This window comes from Hypoxylon trugodes (genome assembly GCF_022578975.1).
Source record: "Hypoxylon trugodes strain CBS 135444 unplaced genomic scaffold F4822scaffold_4, whole genome shotgun sequence".
Lineage (NCBI taxonomy): Eukaryota > Fungi > Ascomycota > Sordariomycetes > Xylariales > Hypoxylaceae > Hypoxylon > Hypoxylon trugodes.
The window spans coordinates 1,383,413-1,397,252 of record NW_026250019.1 but is presented as its reverse complement, the minus strand read 5'-3'; the positions used below and the strand labels follow the sequence as shown (position 1 = coordinate 1,397,252).

Below are 13,840 nucleotides of genomic sequence, written 5' to 3'. Positions count from 1 at the left end.
TGCTGTCAGGGTTTGAGGATCGTCAACCATCATCACGAAAAAAAGTTGATCATCTTTTCAACTATTTTTCAATTGTTGCATGTCAACACTTCTCCAAAGTCTTCGTGACTCGCCGTCCCGGCCTTTTCTAAATTCTCTTTAACACTCATTCACCTAGTCATTAATCGACTCATTCCATTCTCCGACTGGTTGCGGCGGGTTGCCCAGGCAAAATTCCCAGCTCAACCTCATCCCCTCCAGACGCGTCCCATCAACACCATCAACGCTCCTTTTCCTTTTCCAACAACTCTATCCATCACGCGTCATCCACATAAAATTATAATTCCCTTTCCAAACATTTTCCATCATGAATTCTACAACTCCTCTCAAACCTCGCCCTCCCCCGGGTCAACAGGGCTCGACGCCCTTCCGATCTGCTTCGACAAGCAGATTTAAGTCATCCCTTGTCCCCATGAGCAGACCATCTCCAGCGCGCTCGTCGCAGCTAACAGGGAAGCTCGCACCGAATGCCACCTACGGTCGCGATCTATTTCGCACCTCTACTCCCCAAACTACGCGTACAACCAAGTTTGCGCCGAGCCTACCGGCAGATGCAACAAAGACAACTCCGACCGCCCGCAAATTCACACAAAAATCTACGCGTGGTGGCTTGTCTGGTATATCTTCCGCTGAGCTTTTCAAGATGAGGATACCCTCTCCAGGCCCTGAGTTATCTGGTGAAGCTTTAGCAAAGGAAGTTCCTGATGATCCCAACCGCAGCGGTACTATCTATGCCGACCAGTTCCTAGCCCATAAATGTCCTGCCAACTTCGATGACGTCCAGCGACGACAATTTTTCTGTATTCTTGATTTGCGAAGGTTGAAGTACGCCGCCGATGAAATATTCGCCAAGAAAGATTGGAAAATAAATATTATGAACTTCGCGAAAGAATATGAGAAGAGCAGGGGCTTAATCATGTTGCGATATGGGCTCTACGAGTTTAAGAACGTCAAACCGTCGGAAGAAGTATTGAAAAGATGGAGGGCTACTCATAACCTGCCAGACCCTGAACCAGAAGCAGAGAACACTTTGGCGACGCCTGCAGCCCAAACTAACCGCCGTGGCTTATCAAACACAACATCAACAAAACGCAAGGCTGACGAAGACTTGGCGCCCAAAGATAACGCCCTCATGGCATCTACTGCCAACCAGAACAAGCGTCGCAATGTATTTCAAGAACAGCCCGATCCCGCTCTTACGGGACCTGCGCCTTTTAAGAAGAGCAAGCGCAAGGCCGACGAAACTGACGAGCCCGATGAGAACCAGCCCAACAAGGTCCAAAAGCCTACTCCCTCCGCTGCGAAGTCCAAGTTCGAAAGCATTCTCAACCGAGCGCAAAGTGGTAATACGCCTCTCAAGAGACCTCTGCCGTCTTTTGGGCCACAGAAAACCAACGAGCCCCAGAATTCTAGCCTCGGCAATAAGCTTAACTCGAACCCATTCGCAGCCTCTACGAACGGTTTCAAACCTGCCACTGTCGAGGCAGAGGAGGACAGTTCTACTCAATCCGTGCTTAGCGGGCACAAGATTGGTTCAGTGCCAACGACAAGTACCAGCAATATATTCAGCTACCTCTCCGAGAGTTCCGCGAATAGCAGCGGCAACGAGTTCGGCCTCGTGGATGACGACACTGAGTCTGAATCAGAGGAAGAAAGTAGTGGTCAAGAGACGGCGCAGCGCAACCTACCCAGTACCGCTAGTAGTGTTGGTACGGATAACGAATCGACTCTTTTCGCCGTCAAAAAGCCCACGACTACTAGTACACCTTCCAATCCCTTTGGTAACTTGAACAAATTGGCCCAGTCTAGCGATCTCACTTCGAAGGGAGGTCTCTTCGGACGGGTTCAAATGGGAACAAACGGACAACCCCTTCGAGCTACAGCTAATGAAGAGGAGCAAGACTCTATCAAACCAACACAACAGCCCGTCGCCGAAAAGGATCAGAGCAAGACCCCAGCTAAGAAGCCAGGCGATTACACATTTAATGCGGCAACGACGCCGATCTCATTTGGGTCTTCTGTGTCCAATATTGCGAAAACCCCAGCTACGATTTTCAACGCAGAATCTATCAAGAGCTCCAAACCCGAGGAGTCATCGACACCAAAGCCGCCAGCGTCTCTATTTGGAGCCAACGCCCCGGTCAATCCAGCATTCCAGCCAGCAAATCAACCACTGTTTGGCGGGTCTAGAGCTCCCGATGTTTCTCAGGTAAAGTCAAACGGCGCAGCCAGTTCTATCTTTTCGAGACAGAAATCCACTCCGACGCCTTCCAATTTGTTTGGCTCTGCTACTCCCAAGGTCTCCTTTGGAGCTGCTGAGAAGACGACTGAACCGGATTCTCAGGCCGCTAAGAAGCGAAGAAACACCTCAGATGATAACACCCAGGCCGAGAAGAAAGAGGCGCCTCCAGCCCCTAGCTTTAGTTTTGGTACCCCGGCAGCGAGTACAACTGCTGCACCTCAAAATACACCGTTATTCAGCAACAGCGTGAAAGCTACTGAACCGCAGACGAACGGGGCTAATGGCAGCCAACCAACATCTGAAAACGCTACTAAAACTTCCATGGCCGGATTGTTTGGCGCTTCACCAAGCACAGCATCACCATTTGGTACAGACAATACTAAAGCTAATGGCTCGAGTGCCGTCAAGTCCATATTCGAAGCTTCAACCAAGCAGCCATCCGCCAGCTCTTTATTCGGTGCACCCAAACCGGAAACCACAAGCGAGGCAACCAAAGCTAGCAATGGCTTTAGCCAAGAGAAGGATGCCTCTACCACACCTGCATCACTCTTCGGATCAAAATCTGCCACTACAGCTACGCCCACCCTGTTCGGTGGTACTCCGACCCCTACAGCTGGTACCTTCAACGCTAAGAGCAACGAAGCAGCACCTGCTGAAAAGTCTACTACTACACCAGCGACTTCAATTTTTAACAACAATTCTAGTTCGGCAGCCAGTATTTTCGGCTTCAAGGGTGCTAATATAGCTCCTACCGAGAAAAAGGAAGAGCCTGCAACCACAAAAGCAGCAAGTATCTTCAGTAGCGCCCCGTCTAACACAGGGTCCATCTTCAGTTTTGGAGGTCAAGCTGCAGGAACCAATAACGCACAACCCTCTCCCACGCCGCCTGTAGTTTTTGGTGTTGGCAACTCTAACGCGCCTGAGCCGAAGAAGCCTGATTTTCAATTTGGAAGCTCGGCAGCACCCAGTGCAGCTTCAACTTCGTTCACTTTTGGTAGTGGTCAGGCAGCCCCTAGCTCTGACGCTGGCTCCAGTTTCACTTTTACAGCAGGAGGCGGTGGACAATCATTTAACAACCCTTTTGCATCTTCGGGTGCACCACCACCAGGATCAGCACCAATGTTCGGAGGCCAGCCAGCGTCGCCATCCCCATCGACTAGCTTCGATTTCAAGTTTGGTCAGCAGGCTCCGTCCACACGTAACCCGGCATCAGGAGGTCCTTTGTTTAGCGCATCTGTCGCTGCAGGCAACGGAGGCCCCAGCTTCAGCTTCACGCAAGCGACACCAAACCAGAACAGTCCAAACCCATTTGCGCCCAAGTCCACACCAGGCAGTACTAGTAGCTTCTTACAAGCAGGCAGTGACGCCGCTACTAGAGCTAGTAAGTCTTTCTAGAATATCCGATAATTGCACGATATGCTAACCCATTCTTAGCTTCTCCGTTCCCTGCGCCCTCTAGCATTGGTACGACTCCGGTAGGCGGCACACCAGAACCACAGACTCAAAACGAGGACGGTGAAGAAGCGCACCAGGAGCAGCTATCACTCACAACCGGTGGACCCGGTGAAGAGGACGAGATTGTATTGCACGACATACGCGCCAAGGCCATTAAGTACGTACCCATCGTCCCAGGTGACGATGATGAAGAGAGGAAGTCGCCTTGGACAACTCAAGGTGTTGGTCCTCTCCGCGTCCTGAAGAATAAAACAACTGGAACTGTTCGTGTGTTACTACGAGCCGAGCCTAGAGGTCATATCGCCATGAATAAGGCCCTTCTCTCCGACGTCGATTATAAGTCTAAAGAAAAGACAGTCAACTTCGTCGCAGCTAGTGACACCGGATCGGGCCTCGAGACATGGGTTCTACAGGTCAAGAAACCAGAGTTTGCGCAAAAACTGGCTGAAGTCTTGGAAACAAACAAGAGTGCAAACAAGAAGTAAATTTCGCTTTGCTTGTCAATTCATTTGCTTTCCCGCTGCGGTTTATCGGATCGGCGCATAATGGAGTTCAAGGGTATACTAGAGTAGCATTCGTATTGGCATTTGTTTGAGTGTTCGTTTTAAGAACACGGAAAAAAGTATTGGGAAGTCTGAAGTCAAGGAAGTTTCGATGAATCCCCTACTACGAAGTTGCGAGCTTTCTACTGGGAAAATGGAGGGTGCGCGTTTGTTTAGTCGTGGTATATTTGGGAGGTTTTACTGCTGCCCGGCTTCACTAGCTTTCAAACGACCTGCCTAGCTGCCTGAGATCGTGGCTAGGACTGTAATTAATGGCTACTATGCGCCTACCTCCCTCTAATTTGCATTTGCATACGGACAATGGAGTCTTAATTGTAAAATAAATAAGACGCCAAGAAAACTTGATATTCAAGCATCTATATCTTGTTGTTTTACCCCCACTACAGATATCCTTCGGCGCTATTTCCACTGCATATAGGTAAACTGGGTCCCCCTAACCCAACCTCCAGTTATAATAAGTGATGCCCAACGAAGCCCCCCTTTTATTACCTAAGGTTCGTTTTCCGCCCAACGAAGCGGGATAGGGCTAAACTTAGGTTACCGAAGGTTAGGTAAGGTCTATTAGCCGTGGTACTTGTCCGTCTAATGCATTTCGTGCAGTACCCAAAGTCAGGAAAGTACGGACGAGAACATCGAACCTAATTAATAGTTACGTGCATGGTACAAACTTATATTCTACCTATCACAGGCTTAGACAGGTACTCTGAAGTAGAAGTTTGTACCGTACCTCCTATTCACCACGTGAAGTTTCCCCGGGTAGGTACTGTAGAAGCTTGCTTGATTCTAGGTAACAGTTACCTACTCACAAAGCTAAAGCTCTAGGCCAGCCTGTAAGATTTCGCATATAGAACGAACCTGGAGGGGGTGCAAGATTTTTTTTTTTTCCCTCACACCGCAAAAATTTTCAATTGCCCATGCTCAGTATCTGGAGAAGGCAAATATTTTCGCCGCGAACGAGTAGCACCGTACCACTACTACTACTTCCACCATTTACAAAATCTACTAAGTCTGCAATTTCTTCCCAGTGGACGTCAAGGCCTTTTTTTAATTGTTATTTAGAAGATACCCACGAGGCTCGGTTTGCTGTTACTATTAGTGGACTTTGTCTACCTTCTTTTTTCTTATCCCGTCGATCGTATTCTACTTCGATATCCAAAATGTCCGGCAAGATCACACACGCGACCATCAAGGGTATGTTGTGATAATGCATCATGAGTGAAATTCAATTTTACCAAACTATCTTATTCTTCATCGTCGCGAATACACTGCCAAATCAACAATGAGGTCACATGTAACTCATGTTCAAAATCTACTTGTACTACTAGTTGACGATATATACATGCGTCACTTAGTCATGAAGGGGGGAACATGCTAACCCCTCTTCCCCCTTTTTGCTTGGTTGATTGGAGCTATACAATATACCTATATTCTTATAGATGCTTCCCTACGCAGGAGTGTAGTACATGCTTAATCCACGGATTGGTTCATATCATATGCGACTGGCATATCTACAATAATCTCATCATGTTTACTCTAAATGAACATTTTGCTGACAATATCTCGCAGATGGCTGGTTCAGAGAGATCTCTGAGATGTGGCCGGGTGAGTGAGGATGATGAATTCCCTCTCCCTTCGGCTTAATATTAGCCAAAGGGATGATTATACAACGATTCATTCTAACGAGTCTTAAAATGTTATTTCAGGCCAAGCCATGACTCTCAAGGTTGAGAAGGTGCTCCACCACGAGAAGAGCCAATACCAAGATGTCCTCATCTTTAAGTCGACCAACTACGGCACCGTCTTGGTTCTTGACAACGTCATTCAATGCACCGAGCGCGACGAGTTCTCCTACCAGGAGATGATCACACACCTCGCCATGAACTCTCACCCCGACCCCAAGAAGGTGCTCGTCATCGGTGGTGGTGATGGTGGTGTCCTCCGCGAGGTTGTCAAGCACGAATGCATCGAGGAGGCTATTCTCTGCGATATCGATGAGGTACGATCAATCGTCCTTAAGGCCCATACTCATTTTTATCGTCTTATATAAAGCACGCACAACTAACACGATGTCAAAATCAAGGCCGTCATCCGTCTTTCTAAGGAGTACCTCCCCGGTATGGCCGAGGGTTTCAAGCATCCTAAGGTCAAGGTACACGTCGGTGACGGCTTCAAGTTCCTAAACGACTACAAGAACGCATTCGACGTTATCATCACCGATTCCTCGGACCCAGAAGGCCCCGCTGAGAGCCTATTCCAGAAGTCTTACTTCCAGCTGCTACACGACGCTCTGCGTCCCGGCGGTGTTATCACTACTCAAGGTTGTATGTCTCCTTTATATCAGGCAAAAAGTTCGAGAGCGTTGATGTTGATGAAAATATCTTACTTGAGGGTAAAAAAAGAATATTATCAAAATCGGCACTGAACTTGCCTGGTTGTTCCTAAACAACTCCTCGCTTTTTTCCTAGGAAGGATAGACCTGTGGACTATCGGGCTGTGTCCTCTTCTCGCTCACCTCTCTATACCTAAGTGTATCCTTTGTCGTCTTCTCCCCCGACCTTTCCCCAAGTCCAAATCTACCTTCTACCTCCCCCTCCTTTCCTCTCCCTTTCCATTTCCCCGTTTCCTTTCCTTGACTACTCCGTTCTCCTTTGTATTCTCTTTTTATCATTCACCCACCCCCCAGTTCTTCCAAAGGATGTTTTAGCTAACATACCCTCTTCTTCCCGGGATACAGCCGAGAACCAATGGCTCCACCTGTCGCTCATTACCAAGCTAAAGAAGGATTGCCGTGAAGTTTTCCCCGTCGCCGAGTACGCCTACACCACCATCCCCACCTACCCCTCGGGCCAGATTGGCTTCATGGTCTGCACCAAGGACGCCGAGCGCGACGTTAAGGTACCTGTCCGCCAGTGGAGCAAGGAGGATGAGGAGCGCCTGTGCAAGTACTACAACGCGGACATCCACAAGGCTAGCTTCATTCTGCCTACTTTTGCGGCTAAGGCGCTGCAATAGATAGTTGCAAGATGGGGTTTGGATTGGAGTTCGGAGGGATGGGGTATGAAAAAGGGGGTTGGCTGGGTATGACAATGGAGATTATGAGAAGACTCTTCTTCGTCGCCTAATTTAGGCACTTTACGAGATACGCGATCGTCTTAGAAAGAGGAAGTTAAAGGACTCCTATGGAATATAGAGGGATGATCCGAGGTAGCCGTTCGGAAAATAGATCGGCTTACAGTTGCATTTGAAAGATTTCGAGTTCGTGAGATTACTGAATCATTATGTGCATTGCTAAATTTCACTACCAATGGTGTCTTTCGAGAAGAATGTGTGTTTGTTCGGGCTTCGGGAGTTCGGCTCATTTACTACTGCCAGTTCAAAATTCATGAACATTTAGTTCTTTCACAACTCAAAATATGTACCTCGGTAGCGGTATCATCACATGTCTATCTCGATAGTCTCAGACTTCTGATTTATAAGAAGTCAGGCATACTCAGATAGATATAGACCGCGGCCTGAATGACACATAAATGAGGCTTAGAGCGGGTATATACACGGTTTTATACACATCAAAAAGGGCGACACGAAACCGTTAGCAATAATAAGCAGTAGTCCTACAATCCTTAAATCATTTCGCCTCCAGCCTCAGTCTCAGTCTCAATTCTACACCGCTAGAAATGTCGCATAAACTAGGTAGGTGAGTAGTTCTATATATAACTTTTATCACTTATCATTTTCACATACTTACAGCCTCCAATTGTCTTATCCCAATAGGGTCATATGTATCTGTATAGTATTGGTATAGCATATACGGTGAGTAACTAGATGTATAATCATCTCCGTCGTCCTACACCTAGGTACATGTTTTTAGGGACTTCGGAATAATATCCCTATTAACATAGATACTCCGGTGATATTCTGCTGACGACAGACGAAACAAAGGTACAGAAAACACCAAATAGGAGAGCGTAGGAGAGGAGAGACATACAGATAGACATGAGATAACATCATGTCATATTGATCTGATCTACATCCACCATCCATCCCATCCCACCCCTATCCCTATCCCCTCCTTTCCGCAATTCCCCCACCGCCTCGGCCCCATTCGGCAACTTTAATCTCGTAAATCAAATCATGAACAAGTTTGCTTGCTTGCAAAAAAGGGGAATCATATGTAAAGTAGTTACGCAGGTAACTAGGTAAGAATACGGGGTATTATATATCTAGGCAGGAAGGATGTAGCAAGCAAGCAAGCAAGTCAATCCAACCGTTGGTTCGTTCGTTCGTTCATTCGGTCGGGGATCCGTGCCGTCGAGCGTGCGTAGTCCTTCCCGCACCGCCTGCCCGCCCTAGATCTATATGTATGTACTGTATCTGATGTACGGTACGTAATGTATCGGCATTAGTTGCATCAAGCACGGACAACGCACTAGGCAAGCAAGTAATAAGGTAGCATAGGTAGCATGCAAGGAAGATAAATAATACCGAATAAGAATAGACAGATAAATGGAACAAACAAAAAATGAATAAATCGAAGCAAGCATGGAACGTAAGATCTAGGCAGATATGCTGTCTTCTTGTCATCGTTCACGGATCTTGCCGCGCGCTGCATGATCTTTACGGGCGCTTAACTTTAATAGAATAGCCCACACCCATCGGCTACCTACCTACCTATACCTTAGGTAGACAACTAGGTGGTAAATGTACCTAGATAGGTAAGTTGGTAGGGGGGTATGGGGGTTGTATCTTAGGTTACGGTGCTTGTTTCTTATAATATCCTGTCACATAAACGCCACCGAAAGCAACGTCCGCTCGGATCTCGTTTCCTACATCTCCGCTTCTCACATGTATGTATGGCGCGTGTGGTGGATCGACGGCTAACTAAACCTGTCTATATCGTAGAAATTACGTCTTTTCCCGCTTGACGTGCATACCTAGGTATTAGATTCGGATATAATGTGTGGATATAAAATCAATAGCTAGATGTTTTCCAGAAAGAAATGTTGAGGAGATAGCGGTATGAAATGTTTCTCGAAAAGCAAGGTTTGCCTGTCTATCTCCAGCGATTTCTTGACCGCTTGGTGGAGAGAAACAATACCTACCCCATTGTTAAAAAGCAAAACTAGGTAATCGATTAGGAGACCGATTAGGATGCCGACTGGCCGGTAAGTTAGCTATTAGACTGGAGTATATCATCGACGTAGTGAGACCTCAGAAACAGGTACACGATTTTGGGGGCCGCTAAGTAGCCCCGCAGGCTTCCCGGCTGGGCTCGATCCATTGTCTCTTGCTCAGCCTTCTTAGCCAAGGATGTCAGGGTTCGCACGCACGCACAGACATATGGATGATGGTGTAACGGTATCTCGTCAGTTGATATAATCATTTTTATTTTATTTTATTTTTCTTGGGAATAATCGTATTTCTGATCCGTCTAGGCAATGTTGTTGGTATATCTCCTCGAATTTCTCATGGGTTATGAGTTATTCTGAGCACCGAGTAAGAAGAGACTTCGACGACGGGCCGAAAAAACGCACAATGATCCCAGAAATTTCCCAGTGCTGTGCTACATCGACCTTCCTCACGGTCGTATTTGGAGATGACGGCTAGCATGTAGAGTGTGGCACCACTCGGCAAGTATGGGGGCTGCTATAGTAACCTTAGAGCACCTGCAGCCAATGGTGTTCGGTGTATGATTTCTTGGTATGCAGCCTGAGGTGCAGGATAGCAAGGCTTGAAATCCTTCGTGGATACGTTGTTGTAGCGGTTGTGGGTGGTCCGCTGGGGTGAGACGGAAGTGCCTTTTCATTCGTCGATTAGCTGCCGTGGCTTGGAGATCTCCCCTAGACTGTTTTTTTGTTCCTTCTTCGGTGTGAGATGCCAAAGCAAAAATGTAAGTATGTCTGTATCTATTGGCGATTGTTAGTTGATACGGTCGTTAGTCGGAATCACAATTTCATGCGAATAAGATGATAGCCTCTTCACGTTTTTTTCCATCGATCCTATTCGATGATTCGTAGTTTAAGATGTATATCAGATCCAGGATAAGCAGCAAATTCCCCTATTACTGGATACCTAGGCAGTCAATGAGTGATAGTGAATGAACTTCAAGGCAGCGCGGGGTTCAATCCCGACTTTCCACTTCGAACACCCTTGTGACTTGTGCGATCTTCGCTCTTTGGCCAGAACCTCAACAATAGGTTTTATGACCTGTAGACCAACCCCGCGATTGGAAGTCTGATATCGGGACCAGAAACTCGACGGTTATGGTTGATTCGAGGAGAAAGGGAAGGTCTGCAACATCTACGGTGCTGCACGTGTAGGCATACAAGATCCTTCTGATGTAGATTCACACGGCGGCCATGTGTTTATAATTAGTTTGCGGCTCACCCCGGACAGAAGATGAACAGAGCGTAGTATTTAAAGGATGAGTAACAGTTCATGGCGTTCGAAGTTATGCCGAGATGTAGCCTCTAGGTACGGTAACTAGCCTATGGAACGGGGGGATAGGGGGACAGGGTTGGATTTAGCGGATAGTGGATTACATAGTACTCCAGGTGGTAGAGTGGGAAAAAAAAGAAGTGGATAATGGACGGAGAGTGGATGGTGGATATGTGTGGATTGTGGTGATGGATGCCGATCACCCTTCTTAGACTCCTACCACCCGTATCGCGCGGAAGGAAGAATCGAATTGAGAGGGACCTCGGGCTACCTAAGGAAAAAAAAGAGAGGAAAAAAAAAGAATACAATTGACTAGTTCCCTAAATTAACTAAATTAAGGGTGACACGAGCCTCTCAAGCTAGACCTCATCGGTTCGCTGGAAAGCATGTTAGTACCCGCTACTCCACCTCTGGCCACGTTTTTTTTCTTTCCTAAATGACATGCGGGTTCCGGGCTAGGTAAACTTAAAGCATTATAGGTTGCTCCAATAAGACGCTAGTCCGGTCATGGAACTAATGCTCGATGGTAGAAACACGGGATTCCATAGGCTGGCAAAGGCGATATGGGGCTGATTGGTGTGGTTGCTGCAGATAAATTATCAGTGAGCATGGGAGGCGTGGGAAGCATGGGAGACGCAGAATGAGCGCTACTGTCTGAAGTGTGGTGCGTGTGCGCCGGGATCCATCCGCGCTTAGAGGGGAGAAAACATAGGTACCTACATACAATTAGATGTGTCTAAGAACCCTGGTTGATTCGTCTAGAGACCCAAAGAGAGAATGCGAGAGGAGAGTCCTGGAGGGGGGATCAACCGAAATCCGTCAGGACAATGAGAAAGAAAGAAAAAATGATTACCCATCCACATGCCCAAAATAAGTAATACCTACCGTAATATGTAATCCGTACGACATCAGCTCGCTCTCTGTGTCTTATTTCTGAAGGTAGTATCGATTGATTTCGGAGGACATACTAGCCGGGTTCCTCAGTCGAGCTGTGCCTTTTTCTCCCCCTCGTCATCGTCAGTGCGACTAACATGGCAACATGGTTACTAAGGTTGCAGGGCTGTGATGACGGGACGGACACCTGGGCATCTAGGCGTCTGAGTATCTGAGCGAGTAACCTTGAGAGGCTGACAGCACATGGCAATGACACACACATCGAGATTGATGACAGGGCATACCACAGAGTTAGTTTTCTTGCCGATGGTTGGTCAATAACGTAAGTAGTGTAGTGTAGTGTAGTGCTCCGAGTTGACGAGCGTGCATGTACCGTGATACTGCCGTAATACCCATACTTATGTACCGTACTAATGTGTCTTCGCGCATACAGTATAGCGGCATAGGCTAGTTATAGTCGTAACTTATATATACTATACGTATTAGTATTACACGCATTTGGTTTTCAGCAGCCAACTATTTTTCTCTAGTCCACCTTGGAAGTTGATTCCTAGGTATGTTAATGATGTTGGTTGGGCCTTAGCGTATCGGGTTACGTGCGGTGCCTGTTCCCCGTTATCCCTGTATCCTTGTGTGTGAACTGCTAACATTGGTTACTTGATCATGGCGGTGTCGTTCATCCGTACAGTATTGTCCGTACTATATTATGTAAATGCCTATTCCGGGCGCATTGTCGGCAGGTTATCTGTCAATAGCTTGTCGATTTTTCCATATCGAATACGGATTTTTTTGTCTTACAAGGCGATGACAAAAGAAGGAAATGCTAATGCTTGCTTCGGATGAGGAGAAATGAGACCTACTGTATCTCCTATTCATACAAAATATTATTCAACGGTTTACACTAATAGTGACTGGACGTTATGCCCAGCCGCCTAATCGTCTAATCAATTTCTTTTTTTTTATGACAGAACAAATTCTAATTGATATAAACTTGGAAGGCATGCGATTTCTAAATTACAGAATTACAGAAAATTACCTACTACATACATATGTACGCCCCTTTGTACATAATTAATGCTAACCTTCCTCTAACTACCTAGGTATTCAATGTATCTCGGTACATGTAAGCGTGTCCTGTCTTTGAGGCACAGCGGATTGGCTACACCATTATTCCGCAGCAACATACCTCCGTAAAATGACTGGATGTATGGAAATCAGCAGGGAGAATGTTCCCAACGTCCCAATGGATGCTCAATGGATGCTGGGTCAGTTTGGCCTCCAGCTCGCTATATGTAGGTAGGTTACAGAATAGGCACGCTGTGCGTAGCAGTCGCGTGGTTGTGTGCACTGCACTATGCGTAATACGTACATGTACCCAGGTACTCACATATAGTTCTATGTTAGCGTGTCAATTGATGGGTGTGTAGGGATGTAAGTAATAAAATGGGGTCTCTTTGAAAGTAATCTATCCCTGGAAGGAGGAAGGGAAATAGAAAAGGCCCCCCATCCGGCGTTTCGAGTACTTTTATCTCCACTCTGCAAGGTACACTCTTATTCGAAACCGCCCGATTAGTTACAACGGCGCAATGTAGAATACAAACTTTACCTAGAATGAATGTATAGCCTAGCCTAACAACGTGGAAGTTACATTAGCATAACACATGGATGCCTCCTTAAGTCCTAATTCAATCCCGTCTGCCGTCTTAGGTACCTAGGTACATCCCTACTAGTAGTAGTAGTAGTAGTAGCAGGTCAGCCGTAATCCTATTAAATTTCACTTACTATCCATCATCGACTCCCTATAGGATACACTATTTTCATCTGATACCCTTCTCTTTGGATTACACAGTCGGAGAAAAGAAACACATTCACTAAGATTTTTGGAGAATTCCACAAAAAATAGTGAAGAAAAAAGAAAAGGGAACGAGAAAAGAAAGTGATTCGATATAAATTACTTGCTTACGAGCATTTAAATTGAATGAGAAGTAAATGGTGATTTTGATATCGACTTGCTGACACCCTGGACACTGGATTGCATGGGTGGAAATCATATTAACCACTTCTGTAAGGTTCTTCTATTCCCTCCTGTTCCCTCTCAGCGTAGCAGTCCTGTACCTATTCTTATTCCATCTGGCGCATGTTCTGCATTCTCACTACCTCTCTCCAAGCTTACCCCCCTCTTCTCTTCTTCGCAGTCCCCTACCTAGTCAAG

At 46.6% G+C, this 13,840-nt stretch overlaps 1 protein-coding gene across 1 annotated transcript; it reads left to right on the top strand.

Moving 5' to 3' along the window:
• Window positions 1–5,456: 5,456 nt before the first annotated feature.
• F4822DRAFT_437000 (spermidine synthase) lies at window positions 5,457–7,311 on the top strand (the record flags this gene model as incomplete). The annotated part of the gene is made up of 5 exons (XM_051462372.1): window positions 5,457–5,490; window positions 5,866–5,901; window positions 6,003–6,295; window positions 6,380–6,620; window positions 7,034–7,311. 5 exons carry the CDS (start codon window positions 5,457–5,459, stop codon window positions 7,309–7,311), a joined length of 882 nt encoding a protein of 293 aa, XP_051315431.1.
• Window positions 7,312–13,840: the final 6,529 nt, after the last annotated feature.